Consider the following 22500-nt stretch of genomic DNA (forward strand, 5'->3'; position numbering starts at 1 on the left):
TCCTTCTCTACTCTCTCTATGCCCTTCATGATCTTATAAGTCTCTATCATATCCCCTCTAAGTCTCCTCTTCTCCAGGGAAAAGAGACCCAGTTTCTCCAATCTCTCAGCGTATGAGAGGTTTTCCATCCCTTTTATCAAGCGTGTCGCTTGAACCCTCTCGGGTAACGCCATATCCTTCCTAAGGTACGGAGACCAATATTGGACGCAGTATTCCAGATGCGGGCACACCATCGCCCGATACAATGGCAGGATAACTTCTTTTGTCCTTGTAATACCCTTCTTGATTATGCCTAGCATTCTATTTGCTTTCTTAGCGGCTGTTGCGCACTGTGCCGTCGGCTTCATTGTCATGTCCACCATTACCCCCAAGTCCCTTTCTTGGTTGCTCTCATTCAATAATATCTCTCCCATCGTATAGTTGTACCTCGGGTTTCTGTTTCCAACATGCAATACTTTACATTTCTCAACGTTGAACTTCATCTGCCATCTCGCCACCCATTCCCCCAATTTGTTCAAGTCCCTTTGCAATTCTTCGCATTCCTCTTTAGTCCCAGCTCCACTAAATAGTTTTGTATCGTCCGCAAATTTTATTATCTCACACTTCGTGCCTGTTTCTAGATCATTTATGAATATATTAAATAGCAGCGGCCCAAGCACTGAGCCCTGCGGAACACCACTCGTGACTCCCATCCAGTCCGAGTAGTGGCCCTTCACCCCTACCCTCTGTTTCCTACCCGCCAACCAGTTTCTGATCCATCTATGTACGTCTCCGTCCACTCCATGGTTCTTCAGTTTCCGGAGTAGACGTTCGTGAGGCACCTTGTCAAAGGCTTTTTGGAAATCAAGGTATATGATGTTTAAGGTGTCTCCTCTGTCCATCCGTTTGTTAATTCCTTAGAAGAAGTGCAATAAGTTCGTTAGGCACGATCTCCCCCTGCAGAAACCATGTTGGGTTGATTTCAAAAGTTCGTTTCTTTCCAGATGTTCATCGATGTGTTCTTTAATCAGTGCTTCCGCCAGTTTCCCCGGAACCGAGGTCAAACTCACTGGTCTGTAGTTTCCCGGGTCACCTCTTGATCCCTTTTTAAAGATGGGCATGACATTGGCTATCTTCCAATCCTCTGGGATCATGCCTGTTTTCAAGGATAGGTTGCAAATTTGCTGCAGTAGTTCCGCTATCTCCTCCTTTAATTCCTTCAGAACCCTGGGATGGATTCCTTCCGGACCCGGGGATTTGTCAGTTTTAAGTTTTTCTATCTGCCTGTGTACATCATCAAGGCTCACTTCCATGGATGTTAATTTTTCTGCTTGATTTGTTTGAATGCTGATGAGAAACGATATCAAGTGGACATTTCCAAATTGATTTTGCAGCATTTTCAGCGAGCAGGTGCCAACATTTTGGAATGACTAGTTAACTGCTGATGAAACATGGTTAAACCACGATGATCCCGAGACAGAACAACATACCATGTAATAGCGGCACTTGGGTTCTCCAAGGCCAAGGAAATTCAAGACCCAAAAGTCAGCAGGAAATGTCATGGCTACAGTGTTTTGGATCAGGAAGATGCTGGAATGACTGATTATCTTTCAAGGAGTCAAACAGTTAATACAGAATACTACTGGAGCTTGCTGTGCTGATTAAAGGATGTATTAAAAGAAAAAAGGAGAGGGAAGCTGTGGAAACGAGTGGTTGATTTTTGTTTTTTTGCAAGATATTGCACTTCTTCACAAGGATGGCAAAATGATGGATGATTTGACACAGTTGGAGTTTTAGTGCATAGATCATCCACCCTACTCACCAGATCTTGTTCCATCTGACTATTTTCTGTTTGAAAGGGCAACAATTTTTGAGTGATTCGGAGGTGATTGCGGTAGGGGAGCAGTATTTCAGTGACCAGACATCAGAATATTTTTTGAAAGGGTTACATAAACCTCAGGCACGTTGTGCCAAGTCTGTTGAACTTAGGGGAGAATATGTGGAATAACTTGTTAGTTTAATGGCTCCATGTCATTCCCTTCTTGGTTGGGCTGAGAACTTTTCAGCCCTCTTCTGACTGCTAAAGTAGTCTTTAACAAATTAGAGCCACTGCAGCTAATCTGATTCTCCTAAAACTTGCTTCACTAGATAAAATTTGAAAAGTACTGAAGTAATCCTTACTGCATACTAGAGAATGACACAGGGGAAAAAATCTGTCCCCGTCACTGCCCCGTACCCGGACCACCATCCTCTTCACCGCCCCGTCCCCGCCGTCCACTTCACCGCTCTGTCACCGTCCCCGCTGTCCCTTTCACCGCCCCATCCCCGTCTTCAGCGTCTTCTCCTCTTCATTCCCCCACCCCCAGCACCCTTCACGCGGTCCAGCAGCTCCGTCCCGTCGGCCAGCCGTGCATTTCCCTCCCTCCCTCCCTTTCCCTTACCTTCTCTTGTGGCGAAATTGGCAATTTGTATAAGGCTATGCACTGTATTACAGCCGGAGCCTTGAAATCGCGTCAGGTTGCCTGCTAGAAAAGTCTCCTCCGATGCAACCGGAAACAGGAAGTTGCATCAGAGGAGACTTTTCCAGCAGGCAACGCAACGCAATTTCAAGGCTCCGGCTGTAATACAGCTCATAGCCTTATAGAAATCGCCAGTTTCAACAAGAAAAGGTAAGGGAAAAGGAGGGAGGGAGATGCATGGCCAGCTGGCTGGAGGAAAAGAGGGGGCTGCTGGATCGAATGCTCGTTCACCGCACGTGCTAACCATTCACCACTCCACAGGGCGGTGAATGGCCTTGTCCTCGATCTCGCGGTGACCTTTTTTTTTTGGTCACTGTTTTGGCGGGTTACCCGCGGCTAGCCGCGGGTAACAACCACCGTGTCATTCTCTACTGCATACCTTTACTTTGCACTGTTGTTTGAATCAAGCCTTAATAAAGGACAAGTACCTTTGATCACTGTGTTGGCCATCTGAAGCCATATATATTTCAGTGCAGGCTGCTTCTAAATGTGGGACAATTCAAAAAGTACTGATTAGCCCCTAAGCTTGAGAATTGCCCACTTTTATGCCTGACCAAGCTCGCTTGTCAACAGAGAAGGCATTATTGCTTACCTCTAGCAGGTGTCTTTAATAGACAGCAGGACTTATTAGGGTTACAATGTGTCCCACCTCTTAGAACCTTTCATAAATTCTTGAGATTTCAAACTGAGGAGACTGCTGGACACAGGCTATGCGTGTTCAGAACTTTTGCTGAAATTCTAATCTCTTGAAGAGTTTTGTCCTGACATTATGTGATGACATGTACTATGCACTTAATTAGTCCTACTGTCTATGGAAAACACCCTGATAACAAGTGAGTAACAATGCTATTTTTCATATTGACTGTAGGTTTCCTGGGGAAGCTGGAGGATAGAAACTGAAATATGGATACAACATGCAGTATGAATCTCAAATTATTGCATTTGTTGTTAAGTGTTGCTGTACTTTTTGGACTGATTTCTTCATTTATATGCTTTGTGTGAAGATGAAGTTTCAAGTTTATTAGGTTTTTATATACCACCTATCAAGGTTATCTAAGCGGTTTTACAATCAGATACTCAAGCATTTTCCCTATCTGTCCCGGTGGGCTCACAATCTATCTAACGTACCTTGGGCTATGGAGGACTGAGTGACTTGCCCAGGGTCACAAGCAGCAGTGCGGGGTTTGAACCCACTTCAACCACTGCACCATACACTTATATAATTACATGAAAGACATGAAAGTACAGCTTAACTGTATCAGGCTGCTTCTACTGCGTATGGGTTAGGTGGCAATAGATTGTGTAGTCATTGGCCTAAATTCTTTCTGAGTTCAAGAAAGCTTTGAACAACTCCTAGTACATAGGATCTCTAAGGGAGAGGAAGGTATAGTAGATGGCATGGATAGGCAGACTTGGTAGGCCAAATGGTCTTTATGTTCTTTATTTTTTTCTCTGTTTCTATGTAAAAGCTGAGATTCAAGTTATATTTGGATGAGAGCCAGTATAATCTGCCAGTGAAATAGTCAATGCCACATTTTCTAAATGTGCTAGGTTCTGCTAAGTCCCAGATTCACAAGGAAATTGATGGGTAGGGCTGGAAGAAATGCATTTACAAAATCTACTATATTAATGCATGTGATTTTCAAAATTGCTATCTTTTTAGGATACAGCAGTTGAAGAAAGGGCACTGACAAGTTTAGTAGTGTTTACTTACTATGGGGCTAAAGGTTTAGCTAAGTAATGTAAGAAAAAATATGAAATAGTCAAATAGTTTAGTCTTTTTCAGTTTCCCAGCACTAGGAATTCAATTTTTTTGTTGTGGTCTTCCCGCAGTCTCATTATAAGTTAAATCTACTCAGTGTTAAAAATATCCATGGGCCACTTTTTGTTTCCATCCCATACCTGATCTTAATAGCTGTAACTACAAAAATTATAGCATTCTTGATCTTCAGTCTCCTGGCAAGATGTTCTCCAATATTTGTACTGCTATCTACTTCCATCTGCCATTCCTTCTCTGGCACATAAATGCTTAATGTTTCTCATGGTGCAGAAAGTATTGTCCAGAAATCTAGAAGAGGGTTAGTCATTTAACATTTTCTTTGCATTTTGAAAGTATGTTACTGTGTGTGTTTTTAATTTCTAATTTCTAATTTATCCCCCTAACTTATTAGGAACATTCCTAGTGTTGGAAGTGCAATGGATCAGGAATATGGCCAGACCTACACACCACAAACTCATACGCCATTTGGAATGTCCAACAGTGCTCCTCCCAGTAACAGTGGACCAGGAATTCTCCCATCTCCTGCCACCCCTCGCTTTTCTGCTCCTACACCCCGAACCCCAAGGACTCCACGTACCCCACGTGGTGCAGGTGGCCCTGCCAGCGTTCAAGGTTCAGTTAAATATGAGAATTCAGATCTATATTCACCTGCCTCCACACCCTCAACCTGCAGACCACTCAATTCTGTTGAACCTGCTACTGTTCCTTCTATCCCAGAAGCACACAGTCTTTATGTCAATCTCATTCTCTCCGAGTCTGTAATAAACCTATTCAAAGATTGTAATTTTGATAGCTGTTGCATTTGTGTTTGCAACATGAACATCAAAGGGGCCGATGTTGGAGTTTACATTCCGGATCCAACACAAGAGGCTCAGTACAGGTGTACGTGTGGCTTCAGTGCTGTCATGAACAGAAAGTTTGGCAACAATTCTGGACTCTTCCTGGAAGATGAGTTAGATATAGTGGGACGTAATACGGAGTGTGGCAAAGAAGTAGAAAAACGTTTTGAAGCCCTCAGGGCTGTTTATGTTGATCATAACAGTGGAGGGATGAAAGAACCTGAGAAATTACCTGATGAGTTGATCCTGCTCCTTCAAGATCAGTGCACTAATTTATTTTCTCCGTTTGGAGCTATAGATCAAGATTCCATATATAAAACTGGTGCTATTAGTAACTCAGTTCGTGTGGAAGAACGAGACTGTTGTAATGACTGCTATCTAGCATTAGAACATGGGCGCCAGTTTATGGACAATATGTCGGGGGGCAAAGTTGATGAAGCCCTTGTGAAAAGCACTTGCCTACATAATTGGTCAAAAAAAAATGGTAAGTATCTGTTTTTGCTTTATTACAGTTTTGCTCCTTGTTTTTCATTTGTAATGGGATCTGGAAAATTAAGATGAGAGCTTTTGAAACTTTTAGCAGATAACTGTTGTTCACTGTGTGCAAATTTATTTATTTATTCTTATTTTCTAAAGATTGTAAAAGTGAGTAATTGGGATTATGCCCTTTGAAGCTAATGTTGAACCATTGGTACATTCTGTTCAATTGAGTCAAGAATGCTATGAATATAAATTACCTTATTGATGGTAGTTTCTTTTGTCTGACAGTTAAGCATTTTAATCTAATCTAGTATTTCTGAGACGCACTATGCTTAAACAGGTTCACAGCAATTTACAACAAAAGGAATTACTGAATGTATATACTACATTATAGCAGTTTGAGGAGGGCAGATTTATGAATGGAGTAATGGGGAAGGGAGAATAAAGGTTCTGTGACTACACTGGTATAACAGTTGAGTTGCGTATGGGATTTAGTGTCATTAATTTTTAATTTTTTTTCACAATCTATTATAGAATATAAAGTGTACTTAGAGAACAAGAGAGCAGAAGAAAATCATTTAAAGTTTTAAACTTGAGAAGGAAAAATATCTGTCAAGAAATAGAAGGTCATTATTATGTTATAGAACAGCTATAGAAGATAGTAATTTGTTTAGTGGTTGTGTCATATCTTGTCTTGATTAAGTTATGAAGGGCTTATTAAGCAAAATTTCCTGTTCTATAAGCACCTCCAGTTATTTAAACTTTAACAAAAAGCTCTGTGTGTTTAACTTCCCTAAATTGCTAACATTTTTAAAATTAGTATTTATTGAAGTAAAGTATTGCACTTCCCCCTCCATATTCGCAAATTCCATATCTATGGATTTGCTTATTTGCGGTTTTAAATAAAAAATAAAATTTCATTTTTCAGGCTATTTTAAGCCCTGTAAGCCCCCCTTAAGCCTTACCTGGTGGTCTAGTGGGTTTTCGGGGCAGGAGCAATCTTCCTACGCTCCTGTCCCGTGCAGATCGCTCACAGGAAATGGCTTGAGAGACTACAGGAGCTCAAGGCAGCCATTTCCTGTGAGCGATCTGCACAGGGCAGGAGCGTAGGAAGATCGATCCTGCCCCGAAAACACACTAGACCACCAGGTAAGGCTTAAGGGGACCTTTCAGGGCTTAAAATAGCCTGAGGTTAGGGGCAGAACAGGCCCAAATATTATTTGCGTTTTTTAATATTTGCGGGCTGGTTCTGCCCCTAACCCCCGCGAATACAGAGGGGGAAGTATACAAGAATCAGTCCTGCACAGAAATTTAGTAAATTATTCCATATAATTAGTCAAATCTAAAAAGGAAAAATGAAGTTACATCAGTAAACAATCAATATAATTTACCCCTTATTAAGCTGACAAAAAAAGGAAACCCAATAAAAATATTTCTGAATGAGGAGGAGGAGGAGGACCAAAAAACTACAAACCCCAAAAATATGCTATTCATTAATGCCTGACTAATAACATAGAAGCAATTTATATTTACATTACTCTGACATGTCAAGCAAATTGACAGAAAACTTGACATCTTGCAAGAAAACTTTTTTGATAGGAAATCCTTTAACTTCATTGAATCATAAATGATATAACAAACATTAGCAATCATCTCAGAAAAATATCACCATCATCACTCAAGACCTCTAGATGGAGTTGCAAAAAAACAAACAAACAATAAAAACAAAAAAGCTTCTTTTCCTATGGCTATCCTTAAATTAATAAACTAAACTGACTACATTTGAGGACTAGCCTCTTTATTTTCTCTTGTTTCCTAAATGTTTTCAAAATATTTGGTAATTGGAGAGCAGAAACACAATTTTTTAAAAAATATTTTTTGTTATCGTAGATGATTAGCAAAAGAGCTTTATTAGTCAAATATTATCCTAGGACAAGCAAGCAGCACATTCTCACATGTGGGTGACATCATCCACAGAGCCCAGTATGGACAGTGAAAAGTGCACTGTCACTTTAAGCTTTGCGAAGCTTCAAGACTGCTTGTCTGACATCGGCTCGCAGTTCCTCAGTTCTTAATTTTTTTTATGGAGTAAAGAAGTTATACTTTTTTGGGCTCCGTCCAAAATTGTATTGCCTTTTTGTCAACGTTTCTTTTTGTCTTTCAGCTTTTATTTCATGTTTTATTATGCTGTTCTTAGACCTGAAAAAAAATAAATACATTTTTTCTTTTCCTTTTAATTACCTCAGTCTGGCCTTTGCGCCTCTTTTTTTCCCCTTCTCTGTATTGCATACTCTGTTGCCATTGAGTCTTTTGACTTCGCCTCTAAGATTTTTCCTTCCTTGTCATAAAAACTTAGACATATGACAGCAGATAAAGGCCAAATGGCCCATGTAGTCTGCCCATGTCGATGTCTTCAAGTGGCTTTAAGAAATGCTGTCAGTGCCAGCACCCTATTTCCATCACTGACCTGCACAGCTGGTGTATACGATGTTTGAGGCCTGAGTACTTGTGCTCATTCTTCTACACTACAGAAGTGCTCTTTAAAGGCTCGTCGTATCCAGCAGGAAAAGCTTTTTGGATCGGCCATGGACTCCGGTGCTAAATCTGAGCCATCGGTACCGGTTGTACCAGCATTGATGCCTCCAACATTGGATGGTGTTCCTCCATCGGGTAAACCTGCTAAGAAGCCATCCTCTTCCCAGCAAGAATCGCAGGCTTCTACAGCATCGAGTCCCTTGATGCAAGCCAAACATCTATGCATTGATCTTCTGTGCAGGCTGTCTCTTCTACAGGGCATGCATCCTCATCAATGTCACCCACTCCCCGACATTCTGCAGCTGTTGAGCTAAGGGTACCGAATCAAGTCTTCGAAGAACAACTGAAGGAGTTGTTCCAGAGGGAGCTTGGCGACCTATTTAAGTTGCATATGGTACCAGTGCTTTCTTTGACTCCCTCGGTACTAGCCCAGACTGAGCTTAGCACATTGAGGCCACAAGATACCGGCTCTAGATCACAATTCTTGTAAGTTTTAACCCATAACAAAAATTATTTTATATGTATGTATTTTGTATGTTAAGTTTTAACCCATAACAAAAGTTATTTTAGATGTCAACACCAATGTTTTATTTGTATATTTTACTATGTTGTACATCGCCTAGCAATTTAAATAGGCGATTCATTAAGAACAAATAAACTTGAAACTTGCATTGACACAGTGACGCTCTGCATCGACAGACGCTGACATCCCACGGTACCAATGCCTGCTTTTCTAGATCAAAGCAAGCATCACATGGTACTGGCTCTCTTGCGCCTCAACGTTGCTCAAGATCTAGTCATTAGTGCTGCCCGATTCAGGAAAAAATATTTTGATTCAATTCAGCCTATTGAATAGATTTTTCGATTCGATTTTCTTGCCCAATTGAGTATGTGTTTTTCAAACATCCTGGTGGGTTTATTTTATAGCCTCTTCACCCACCCCACCCCCTTTGCCCTCTCCTACCCAAACTGGTGCTGTGATATAAACAAAATAAACAAACAAAAAAGACTTCCTCTCTGTTAAACGCTAGCTCACGTTCGCAGTCTAATACCAGCTCTGGCAGGATACACATTTCAAATGTGGACACATTGTAATCACAAAACAGAAAATAAAATTATTTTTTCTACATTTTGTTGGCTGGTCATTATTCACATCAGATAACTCGCTTGCCAGAGTCTCATGCCCCATTTGTCATTTTCTTCTTTCTCTGTGCTAACCATCCATCTTCCATCTCTGTCCTCCCCTTCTGTTTCTCTTCCCTCCCCTGGAGGTCTGGCATCTTTCCTTTTTTTCTTCTCCATCCCCGCAGCTGCAGCGATGGACCCCACCATCCCCAGATCTACCATCTCTCATTTTCTCAACTACCTTTTCACCAGCATCTTTCCCTCCTTCCCCACCACCCCTGGGGCCACCTGCTCTCCTTTTATCCAACTACCCTCCTGTCCAGTATCTCTATCCCCTCCACACACCATCCTTCGTGTCCAACTTCTCTCCTTTCATTTTCTTTCCCTCCCTAAATCCCATTGTCCACCATCTCTCTCCCTCTCCTCTGTTTTTAGACCCATTATTTCTTTCTTCCCCCGTCCGGCATATGCATGTCTCTTTGAACCCCCTTCCCTCCCTCTGTATACTTCTACACCAGGGTCCCCTCCCCCCTAAAGGCCTGCATGTTCCCCCCTTCTTTGTAGCATCCTCTGGCTTCCCCCCCTGGCCTGCAGTCTCTTGCACTACAAAATTGCTTGCCTGTACAGTGGTGCCTCACACAACGAACTTAATTGGTTCCAGGAGCAAGTTTGTTATGCGAAAAGTTCGTTATGTGAAACGCGTTTTCCCATAACAATACATGTTAAAAAAAATAATTCGTTCTGTAGCATAAAATATGCTAAGATGACATAAAAAAAGATAAATTTTTGGTTATTATTTTTATTTAGATACATCTAAAAACATAATTGTTTTTTAAAACAACACACATTTTTTAAATTTAAAGACAGACTAAGTAGAGTCTAATTTTACAGTGAGAGAGGGCAGAGTCTCAGCGGCAAAAACTGGGACTTAACTGTTCATTTTTTTTTTTTTTTTTCTACCGTGTTTCCCCGATGATAAGGCAGGGCCATCAAATAAGACAGCCCCCCCTTTTTAGAAAAAAATGTAAAATAAGGCACCCCCCCGCAAATAAGCCACCCACCGATACCTGCGCTTACCCGAATCGGGTGGTACGGTGGGTGACTCCGTGTGGTCCCTGGCACCCCCGACACGATCGGGGCAAGAGGGAGCTCAAGCCCTCTTGCCCCCCCGACTCCCCGACACGATCGGGGCAAGAGGGAGCTCAAGCCCTCTTGCCTCCCCGACACGATCGGGGCAAGAGGGAGCTCAAGCCCTCTTGCCCCCCCGACTCCCCGACACGATCGGGGCAAAAGGGAGCCCAAGCCCTCTTGCCCCGCCGATTCCCCAACTCCCCGACAATATCGGGCCAGGAGGGAGCCCAAGTCCTCCTGGCCACGGCGACCCCCTAACCCCACCCTGCACTACATTACGGGCAGGAGGGATCCCAGGCCCTCCTGCCCTCGACGCAAACCACCCCCCCCCCCCACGACCGCCCCCCCCCAAGAACCTCCGACCGCCCCCCCAGCCGACCCGCGACCCCCCTGGCCGACCCCCACGACATCCCCAACCCCCTTCCCCGTACCTTTCTGTAGTTGGCCGGACAGACGGGAGCCAAACCCGCCTGTCCGGCAGGCAGCCATCGACGGAATGAGGCCGGATTGGCCCATCCGTCCCAAAGCTCCGCCTACTGGTGGGGCCTAAGGCGCCTGGGCCAATCAGAATAGGCCCGGGAGCCTTAGGTCCCTCCTGGGGGCAGGGCCTGAGGCACATGGTCGGGTTGGGCCCATGTGCCTCAGGCCCCGCCCCCAGGAGGGACCTAAGGCTCCCGGGCCTATTCTGATTGGCCCAGGCGCCTTAGGCCCCACCAGTAGGCGGAGCTTTGGGACGGATGGGCCAATCCGGCCTCATTCCGTCGTTGGCTGCCTGCCGGACAGGCGGGTTTGGCTCCCGTCTGTCCGGCCAACTACAGAAAGGTACGGGGAAGGGGGTTGGGGGTGTCGTGGGGGTCGGCCAGGGGGGTCGCGGGTCGGCTGGGGGGGCGGTCGGAGGTTCTTGGGGGGGGCGGTCGTTGGGGGGAGGGGGGGTTTGCGTCGAGGGCAGGAGGGCCTGGGATCCCTCCTGCCCGTAATGTAGTGCAGGGTGGGGTTAGGGGGTCGCCGTGGCCAGGAGGACTTGGGCTCCCTCCTGGCCCGATATTGTGTGGGGAGTTGGGGAATCGGCGGGGCAAGAGGGCTTGGGCTCCTTTTTGCCCCGATCGTGTCGGGGAGTCGGGGGGGCAACAGGGAGCCAGGCGGAGAGAGGGCAGTTAAGCGCAGTGCCTGCGCGGAAGGATGCAGCTCGGGCGACTTCGTTGTGTGAAACGAAGTTCGTTGTACGGATCAAGACATAAAGTTCGTTGTGCGCAGCGTTCGCTGTGCGAGGCGTCCGTTATGCGAGGCACCACTGTATTTGGAAAGCTGTTGTATTCTGCACACTGCAAAACTCCAGAGGAGCTGCTTTGAAACCATGAGCATAAGGTGTGGATTGCGAAAACTAATTTTATGGTCACTCCATCATTGTCTAGAAATGAGGCGATCCCAAATACAATGACTACCTTGGTCAAAACTTGAAGGGGAAACAAGCAAAAGCCTTCCTTACGTTTCGCAAAACCAGAGAAGGAAGCCAGGCAAGATCAACCTCATGCAATCCACAAGAGCAACTAAAGAAAGCACGACTTGCTTTTTGCACGATCCTATAACTTGATTAAATCACTCTGGCTCTTGCAACCCACCTTTGTTTCCCAGTTGAACGGACTCTGCAGCACACACATACACATTCTTTGTCCCTCTCGAGAAAAAACTTATTCCCTCCCCATTAGGTGTCTTCCACCCCCCACCTCCTCTCTCCATAGAGCAACACTGTCAGAGCATTCTGATTCCTTCTGAGGACAAGCTGTTTGTTCAGCAAAGGGAGGGGAAGTTTACACGTTACTCTGTAGCCTTTTCGCCACCCCACCCTTTCGAACCTACAGTTTGGCTTGATCTGATCTGAAACTACTCGCTTCTGGTGGGTTGCTTGCTTCTCAGTAAGCCCTCTGAATAGCCTGCACATCAGATCAGAGCTCAGCGACCATTCCCTTGGGAGCTAGCTCACCCCAGGTTCATCTGCTAGTGGGTTGAGTGCAGGCTGCTTGGTTCTGAGGAGGCAGTCCTGGGATTGGGACTAAACTATGTTCCTCCACCAGGCCTGCTGTGCGGCGTATCCGAGGCTGGCGGAGGTGACCAGCCGTGGACGTTGGGCAAGTGGGGCAGTCAGAAGATTCAAGGTTCAGCTTTCCAGCAAGTTGAGTCAGGGGATCTCCCAATGAGCTGCTTCAGCTCTGTCTGCAGTGTTTTCCTGTCAGTACATGTGTCTGTGAGTACCAGCTGACAGCTTGAATCAGAGATTTTGATGGGTCTTTCAAAAAGGGCTTTTAGGTAATTTCCCTGCATGCCCTATCGCCACCCCTAAAATCCTAAAATTGCCATTTTTGAGGGTTCTCTGTGATTTTCCTGTGTTATTTTTAGTCAAAACTAGTCATTAAGCCCGTTACATTAACGGGTGCTAGAATATATGTCTGTCTGTCTTTCTCTCTCTCTCTCCCTGGCCACCATTCTCTGTCTGTCTTCCCGCTGTGTCTCTCTCTCTCCCTGGCCACCATTCTCTGTCTGTCTTTCTGTCCTTCTCCCTGCCCCTGTGTCTTTCTGCCTGTCTCCCTCCCTCCCGCTGTCTGTCTGTCTCATTATTTCCCTCCTTTTCCCTGTGCAGCAGCATGTTCACCCCATTTCCCTGTGTAGCAGCAACAGCATTTCCCTCCTCGCCCCCCCCCCACACTTTCCTTTGCAGAAGCAGCAGTGGTATTTCCCTTTCCCTCCAGGTCCCTGTGAAGTAGTAGCAGCATTTCCCCCCCCCCCCCCACTTTCCTTTGCAGAAGCAGCAGCGGTCTTTCCCTTCCCCTCCAGGTCCCTGTGAAGAAGTAGCAGCATTTTCCCCACCCCCATTCCCTTCTCTTACCGCGAGCTGTCCTGCTCCGTTCGGCCCCTTCCTTCTCTTAACGATCTGGCCTGCTCCGTTCGCCCCCCCCCCTTCCCTTCCCGCGATGTAGTCTGCGTTCCAGTAGCTGGAATCGTGTTCTTTTTCGGCCCCACCTTCCCTTCTCGCGGGCTGGCCTGCTGCTTTTCAAGTTTAAAAGTGCTGTCGGCGGCTCCTCTCACAATCCCCGCCAGCATCGGAAGCCTTCTCCGACGCTGGTGCAGGCTTGTGAGAGGAGCTGACACCGCAGCTTGAGAGGTGGAGAGCAGGGAGTCCAGTGCTGCCGGCCATTTTGCCGAGACCGCTATGTTAGACGGAGTGAGGGACCCTTGTATGCGCACATGCGCACTCTGATGACCACGGAACTACAGATCAGACAACATGGTGGTAGAGTGCGCATGCACGCTTAGCGTTTTATTATATTAGATAGACCATCGGTGGCCATTTTGAATTTTTCAAGATTTGATTGTTAAACTATTTTTTTATACTTGCCAGCTTCATTTTTGAAAGAAAACCATATAGATGACCTCCCCAGGGCAGGATGTGATGGATTCATGCCTCATTTGCATTGGATGGCTATCGGATGCGCAGCTGTGTGCCACTTGCGCTGCGGCATGCGAGGGTGTGAGGCTTGCCCGGATTCGGTGCCTTCAAACTCCAAGGAGGGTCTTCTAGGGTCTTCTGTCCCGACTCTCATGGGAAGTGCACAGGCAATGTTTTGGCAAAATGCAAGCATGTCACAGGAGGTAAACCCTGTAAATCTTCCAAACAGTACAAACCTAGTGTACAGGGTCGACTCCTGCCATGGAGGATGGATTTCCCCGGATTTTTAAAATATGCTTTATCAGGCATACTTGATTAGAAAGTCTCTGCCCGTTTCCCTGCCGCCAGACTCAGTGCCGGTAACGGGGTTCCCTGCTCCGGTGGACTAGGATCTTTTCTTCTACCTCCCCTCGGAGGTGCCAGCAGATAAGCCAGTAGTTCCCGTGGTTGCGCCTTATATGCGTTCCATGCCTCTTTCGCAGGAGAGCGTGGTGGCCACAGATGTGGCAGATCTGGTGAATCTCTAGGATCCAGATAGGTGCGGAGCCCCTGATTTTGGGAGGATCTTAGTGCACACAGATTTTTCAAGCACGCACATCTCATGGATTTGATCTCTGATTTTCTCCAGGGATTAAAGTTGCAGTCTGAGCAGCCCGTCCTTGCTGAATGTTCCCTGAGTGACCAGAGGCCAAAATCTGCCTCTCCTCCTGATCATCCTTATCTCATTCGGATTCTTACGGATATTTGAGAGACTCTTGAGGGTCCCTTGAAATGTGCTCATGCCATGGCGTAGCTTTATCACATGGTGGATGCTTTTAACAAACACTGTGCTTCCCTGAAAGTGGATTCCTCAGTAGCACAGGTCACCAAGCATACTTCTCTCCCCAGTCCTGAAGGATGTTCAGGATCGATGGGTAGATTTTGTCCTCAAGCAACTATTTGATTTTTTTGCTACTGGTGTTAATGCAGCGTCGGCCACTTCTTTCATGGCAAGGGCATGCCATTCCAAGCTGCGCCATGATCCTGACACTGTGGTGCTTCGTGACTTGAATTTTATAATTTCAGAAGTGGATTAAATGGCTAATGCCTTGTATGACATCTTGAAAGTCTTTGCTAAGCTTTCTGCCTATTCCGTTTCAGCTTGCAGGATGCTCTGGATCTGGCAGTGGGCTGCCGATTCGTCTTCTAAAGCAACCTTGAGCTGGTTGCCCTTTAATAATAATAATAATAATAACAACTTTATTTTTGTATACCGCAATACCACAAACAGTTCAGAGTGGTTTACAATGTAAGAGACTGTACATATACAGCGAAGATACAATGTAAGGGAATGTACTATGCAGTTGAGAGCAAATTACAATGCAGGGACTGTACATATTTAGCATAGGTGTTAATACTGCGGAAAGCAACCGGCAAGGGAGGAAGTGGGGCCATTGGATGATGGAGACAAAAAGGGAGTGGTAAAGGAGGAAAAAGAGATAGCTGACAGGTTAAATAAGTTCTTCACGTCAGTCTTCACGAGGGAGGACACATCCAATATTCCGGAACCGAAGGACATCGTAAATGGGGATCGGGATGAAAAGCTGGTCCAACTAGAGGTAAGCCAAGAGGATGTCCTCAGGCAGATAGACAGACTAAAGAGCGACAAATCGCCAGGTCCGGATGGCATTCACCCAAGGGTACTCAAGGAACTAAGGAATGAAATAGCAGAGCCACTTCGCCAAATATGTAACCTATCCTTAAAAACTGGAGAGATCCCGGAGGACTGGAAAATTGCAAATGTCACGCCCATCTTCAAGAAGGGTTCAAGGGGGGACCCGGGAAACTACAGGCTGGTGAGCTTGACCTCGGTCCCGGGAAAGATGATGGAAATACTGATTAAGGACAGCATCTGTGAACACATAGAAAACAATGGACAGCTAAAGTAGAGAGTTGCGCGGGGACAGAAATCCCACCCGTCCCCGCCAAAATCCCACCCGTCTCCACCCGTCCCCATGAGGAATCCCCTCCGTCCCCACCCGTCCCCGCGAGGAATCCCCTCCGTCACCATCCTTCCCTATAAACTTCAGAAATAGTTATTTTATTTAATTATGCTACCGAGAATGGAACCAACTCTGCATTCCCGGCCTTTGTATGAGGGAGGTCTGGTGCCCCAGAGTAAGAAGACTTAGAGCAGGGGTGCCCACACTTTATGGGCTTGCGAGCTACTTTTATAATGACTAAGTCAAAATGATCTACCAACAATAAAATTTTAAAAAAACACAAAGCACAATGAAAGGCAGAGAAAATGTTAATTATTCATATTCCGGGTTTTTTCAAAGAGGTCATGGCAGATGACTCTATGCAATGCCACCTCGGTAACAAAATACAAAAATAGACAAATACACCCCCTCCCTTTTTACTAAAACACAATAGTAGGTTTTAGCACAGGGAGTTACGCTGAATGCCTCACGCTGCTCTCAATGCTCATAGGCTCCCTGCGCTAAAAAACGATATTGCGGTTTAGTAAAAGGGAGCCATAGTGCAAAATATAGACAGCAGATATAAATTCTCAAAACAGACACATTTTGATCACTAAATTGAAAATAAAATCATTTTTCCTACCTTTGCTGTTTGGTGATTTCATGAGTCTCTGGTTGCACTTTCTTCTTCTGACTGTGCATCCAATCTTTCTTCCTTTCTTTCAGCCTCCTCTCCTCCAGGCCTCATTCTCTCCCCCAACTTTTTATTTCTGTCTCCCTGTTCCCCCTTCTTTCTGTCTCCCTGTCTGCCCCCTTTCTTTCTTTCTCCGTGCCCTCCCCCAAGCCACTCGGTTTGCTGCCACCGCTGTCCCAAGCTTTCCCTGCAGAAGCGTCGCACTGATCAGCATTCCGCTCCCTGACGTCAATTCTGACGTAGGAGAGGAAGTTCTGGGCCAACAAGGCATTTCTCCTCATTCCATCCAGCCTGAGCCCCATCTCTCCTTGATCCAGCATTTCCCTTCTGTGTCTGTCAGAATTACCATTCCACCTATTTTCCAGCATCATCCTTCTTTGTGTCCATCTCACCTATATCCCTATCTCGCCACTTTTTCAGAATCTTCATTTGTCTCTGTCCTTGTCTTTACCCCATGTTCACCATTTGCCCTTTCAATATCTTTATCTCCCCCCCCACACTTTTTCAGCATTACTTCTATGTCTCTATTTCACCTCCTCTTCATGTCCCCTCTGTATCTCTATCCTTATTCAGTAGGTCCTGCTTACCCTTTCTCTTCTTTGTGTCACTATCTCCATTTTCAGCTTTCCCCCCTTTTCCTTTGTTACTGCACCCGGTAGCCAGAATCTTTCCACCCTCCCTCCACTCCGGCTCAGCCCAGTATGAAATATTTCTTTTTGTTTCCCTCCCCTCTCTCTTTCTCTCTCTCTTCTGCTCCCTCACCCACGAGTCCTGCATCTGACCCTCTCCCTTCTACCTGTACCTGGCAACACCCCCCTGCTCCGCGGCTCTCTTCAGCAACTCGTCAGCAGCGGTGATCAAGACAAGCTGCCGACATCGAGGCCTTCCCTCTACGAGTCCCTCCTTTGTGGAAAAAGGAAGTTGAAACAAGCAGGACTCGCAGAGGGTAGGCCCCGACGTCAGAAGCTTGTGTCGATCGCTGCTGCTGAGTTGCCGAAGAGAGCCGCGGAGCAGGGGGTGTGGCCGGAAGCAGGTAGAAGGGAGAGGGAGATAGGAAGGCTGTAGAAGCTCCGGAGCATGACACCGACCCCAGCCAGGATGATTTCTTTTTCAGACTGCTGCTGCTGCCGCTGCCACCCCCCACCCGAAATGACAAAAACAACCTAATGCCCGCGTCGGCGTCTTTGACGTCGGGGAGAGGAAGGCTGATAGGCCCGGTAGATTGGGACAGCAACACAAGTCTATCACGGAGCCCGGGATGGGCTCTACGATCGACTCACGTTGCCTTCCTGAACTTCCGGTTGATTGCGATCGACATGTTGGGCATCCCTGACTTAGAGCCATAGCGCACGAGAGAGACTCCCACGGGGATGAAAACAGCCTACCTAAATTCTGGCGATGCAGGCATGCAGCTTACAAGTCCGGCGTCGCGGCGGGAAATAGCCATGCTGAGCAGTGAGCTCAGCACATACACAGATGAAAGCTTGCTTGCTGATTGGTCCGGCGGCTCGGTGGGGCGGGGCCGCCGGACCAATCAGCAAGCAAGGCTTTCATCTGTGTACGTTCTGAGCTCACTGCTCAGCATGGCTATTTCCCGCCGCGACGCCGGACTTGTAAGCTGCATGCCTGCATCGCCAGAATTTAGGTAGGCTGTTTTCATCCCCGTGGGAGTCCCGTGGGCCAGGGGGCGTCCCCGTGGGAGTCCCGTGGGTCAGGGGGCATCCCCGTGGGAGTCCCGTGGGCCAGGGGGTGTCCCCGTGGGAGTCCCGTGGGCCAGGGGGGAACCCGCGGGATCCCCGCGATCCCCGTTCCCGTGCAGACCTCTAAGCTAAAGTCGAGTCAGCACGGCTTCTGCAAGGGTAGGTCATGCCTCACAAACTTATTGTACTTCTTTGAGGGGGTAAACAGCCAGGTGGATAAAGGGGAATCCATCGACATCATTTACCTTGACTTTCAAAAAGCCTTCGATAAGGTACCGCACGAAAGGCTGCTTAAAAAGCTGTGGAAACATGGAGTGCAAGAGGAGGTCCACCGATGGATCAAAAACTGGCTGGCAGGCAGGAAACAGAGGGTTGGAGTAAAGGGCCATTACTCAGACTGGCTATGGGTCACGAGCGGAGTTCCGCAGGGGTTGGTGCTGGGACCGCTCCTGTTCAAAATATTTATTAATGACCTGGAGGCGGGAACAAATTGCGAAGTTATTAAATTTGCGGATGACACAAAACTCTACCGAAGGGTAGAAACCATGGAAGACTGCGAAGATCTGCAAAGGGACCTAACGACACTAGAAGAATGGGCCAAAAAGTGGCAAATGAGCTTTAATGTAGGGAAATGCAAGGTCATGCATGTAGGGAAAAAGAACCCGATGTTCAGCTACAAAATGGGGGGATCACTGCTAGGGGTAAGTAACCTTGAAAGAGACCTGGGAGTGATGGTAGACACAACTTTGAAGGCGTCGGCACAGTGCGCCACAGCTTCAAGAAAAGCAAACAAAATGTTGGGTATCATTAAGAAGGGTATCACGACCAGGACGAAGGAGGTCATCCTGCAACTGTATCGTGCAATGGTGCGCCCACTTCTGGAATACTGTATCCAGTACTGGTCGCCGTACCTCAAGAAGGACATGGCGGTACTTGAGGGAGTCCAGAGAAGAGCAACTAAACTGATAAAGGGTATGGAAAACCTCTCATATACTGACAGACTGAAAAAGCTGGGGCTGTTCTCCCTGGAAAAGCGGAGACTTAGAGGGGACATGATAGAAACCTTCAAGATCCTGAAAGGGTAGACAGGGACAGATTTTTCAGATTATGGGGAACCACAAGTACAAGGGGGCACTCGGAGAAATTAAAAGGGGATAGGTTTAGAACAAATGCCAGAAAGTTCTTTTTCACCCAAAGGGTGGTGGATACATGGAATGCGCTTCTGGAGGCTGTGATAGGCCGGAGCACGTTACAAGGCTTCAAAGAAGGTTTGGATAGGTTTCTAGTGGATAAAGGAATTGAGGGGTACAGATAGGAGTAGAGGTAGGTTTAGGGATAGTCTGGGACCACTGCTCAGGCAATGGGCCTGATGGGCTTCCGCGGGAGCGGACCACTGGGCGAGATGGACCTCTGGTCTGCCTCAGCGGAGGCAACTTCTTATGTTCTTAAAGCAAAGCAGAATTACAGTGCAGGAGTCTATACATCTACAGCAGCAATATTTATACAGTGAAAGAAACGGTACGAGAGAGATCGGGGGAGGAGAGGTGGGAGGGTTTGGTTATTTGGAGGGGAGGGGTTCGAGAAATTTATCATAGAGGTAAGATTTGAGAGATTTCCTGAAGTATGAGTAAGATGGGGCAGATGGGATGAGGGTGGTCAGGCAATCTGTCCATCTGCCAGCTTGGAATGAGAGAGTTCTATTAAGGAATCTTTTGTAGGTGCATCCCTTTAGGGATGGGTAGGTAAACAGATAGGCATTGCGTGTGCGAGTGGTACCTGGGAACGCAAAGTGGTGAGAGAGATATATCGGGGATAAGCCAGTTAGGGTTTTGAAGCAGAGGCAGGCAAATTTGAAGATGATTCTCGCTTCTAGTAGCAACCAGTGAAGTTTTCTGTAGTAAGGGCTGATATGGTCTGACTTTTTGAGGCCATAGATTAGGCGGACGGCGGTGTTTTGAATGAGTCTTAGACGTTTGATGGTTTTCTTGTAGGAGCCCAAATATATAATATTACAGTAATCCAGGGTGCTTAAGATTAGGGATTGGACCAGCAGTCTGAAGGAGAGGAAGTCGAAGTAATGTTTGATGGTGTGGAGTTTCCAGAGGGTATGAAAACATTTTTTGACCTGGGCATTGCTGTGGTCTTCAAAGGTCAAGCAGCGGTCTAGGATGACTCCAAGGATTTTGATGGTGGGATTAATAGGGTAAGTTAGACCGTTGAGTTATAGGGTGGTGGTCGTTAATTTGTGATTGGGGCTTGTAAGGAAGAGTTTAGTCTTTTCTGGATTTAGTTTCAGTTTAAACCGAGTTGTCCAGTGTTCGACCATGGTGAGTACTGATGAGATGTGCTGTTCTGTTTCTTGTGATAATGAGGAGATGGGGATGACAATTGTAATGTCATCTGCATAAATGTAGGATTTCAGTTTTCGGCCTGACAACATGTGTCCCAGTGATGCCATGTAGATATTGAATAGGGAAGATGATAGGGGGGAGCCTTGTGGGACTCCACAGGGGTTGGACCAGGTATGGGAGTAGGCTCCCTTATTGTGTACTTGGTAGGTGCGGTTTTTTAGGAAGCCTGTGGTAAGTACCTGTCCCGAAATGCCAATAGAATCAAGGCAACTAAGCAGAATGTCATGGTCTACCAGGTCAAAGGCACTACTGAGATCAAACTGGAGTAACAGCGTTGTTTCCCTGGGAGAATAGTTGGAGGAGGTAGTCAGTGATGCTATGATGATTTCCGTGCTGTAGTTAGTGCGGAATCCAGACTGGGAGTCATGAAGGATGTTGAATTTCTCGAGGTGTGACATGAGGTCCTGGTTGACAAGGCCTTCCATAATTTTGAGGAAGAATAGTATGTTGGCAATGGGTCTGTAGTTGGTGGTTGTGGAGAGTGGTTCTTTGGGGTTTTTGATTGTTGGGAATATGAGGATGTGGCTGAGTTCCAGCGGGAAGTAGCCGGTGGATAGGCAGAGAGTGACCCAGTTGAAGAGTTCCACTTTGAAAGGGGGGGGAGCTATTTTCATGATGGAGGGTGGGCAATTATCTAGTAGGCAGTTGGATTTGGAGTATAGCTCTAGAAATAGGTTCCAGTCTGGGTTTTCAAAGCGATTCCAAGTTATGTCGGCGGTTGTACCTTCATTGTTTGGGGGAGGTAGATGGGTTAATGAGCTGGTGTTTGTAGTGGCAAGAGAGGCTTTTAAGTTAAGAATTTTATTGGCGAAGTAGTTGGCTAGGTTTGTTGGGGAGGGTGGAAGATCTGTGGGGGAGCTTTTATATGAATTGATGTCAAATAAGGAGTTGACTAGTGTGAAGAGTTTATTGCTGTTCAGGGATTGATTGATTGGGCGTAGTATTTGGCGCGTTTCTCTTTGATCATTCTTTTGTATTCAATAACTTTTTTTCGCCAGGAGTGTCTGTCAATGTCTGTGCCGGATTTGCACCAAATTCTTTCTAGCTTGCGCACTTCTCGTTTCAGAGCTAGAAGGTTGGCGTCAAACCAGTTGGCAGATGAGCGGTGTTTTTTCTTGCAAGGTTTCAGTGGAGCCAAGTCGTTTAGAATCTGGATGCTGAAGTTATTCCAACCTGGGATGAAGTTGGGGTTTCGGTCTGTGATGGGTGTTGGGTTGTAATGGGACCAGAATTCTTCAGGGTTTAGTTGACCTCTAGTCCATATTGACCTCTAGTCCATATTGTTTTTAAGTGGCAGCTATTGCTTGGCCAGGGTCTGGATGATCCGATGGCCAGTGTGCAGGATCGCAAGCTCAAGTTGCTTGCCTGTAAATAGATTGCGTCCTTCTAGAGGTTTGGGGCGCAGTAGTTGAAGCTACAGCCTCAGAACCCTGGGGTTATGGGTTCAAACCCCGCGCTGCTCCTTGTGACCCTAGGCAAGTCACTTAATTCTCCATAGCCCCAGGTACGTTAGATAGATTGTGAGCCCACCGGGACAGATAGGGAAAATGCTTGAGTACCTGATTGTAAACTGCTTAGATAACCTTAATAGGCGGTATATAAAATCCTAATAAACTTAAAAAACTTAAACTTAAAACTCTCTCATCCATACTCGGGCCCTTCCAAGGACCAGAGAACCTCTTCATCCGCCAGACTGCGCTTTGGCGGTTCTCAACTTCAATGCCAAAGGAATAGGTTTCGAAACCACAATTTAAAAGTTCTGTGTTGAGATGAAAAGGTCTCAGAAATCTTGCTCTGTTCAATGAGTGAAGGAAGGATTCTCGTTCATCGACCAAAAACCTCTCACTCATTCATTTAAGTCATTAATATTTTTTATTTTTTGTTTTTACTTTCTGTTCTACGAA

The 22500-nt window shown here is 46.3% G+C and overlaps 1 protein-coding gene across 1 annotated transcript in view; it reads left to right on the forward strand.

Moving 5' to 3' along the window:
• The window catches only part of MED13 (mediator complex subunit 13), a 432233-nt gene that overhangs the window by 266595 nt on the left and 143138 nt on the right, over nt 1-22500 (forward strand). Inside the window, exon 16 of the mRNA XM_033922821.1 lies at nt 4670-5601. Within this exon, the coding sequence (XP_033778712.1) occupies nt 4670-5601 (932 nt within the window). The remainder of the gene's footprint in view (nt 1-4669; nt 5602-22500) is intronic.

This window comes from Geotrypetes seraphini, chromosome 15, assembly GCF_902459505.1.
Source record: "Geotrypetes seraphini chromosome 15, aGeoSer1.1, whole genome shotgun sequence".
NCBI lineage: Eukaryota > Metazoa > Chordata > Amphibia > Gymnophiona > Dermophiidae > Geotrypetes > Geotrypetes seraphini.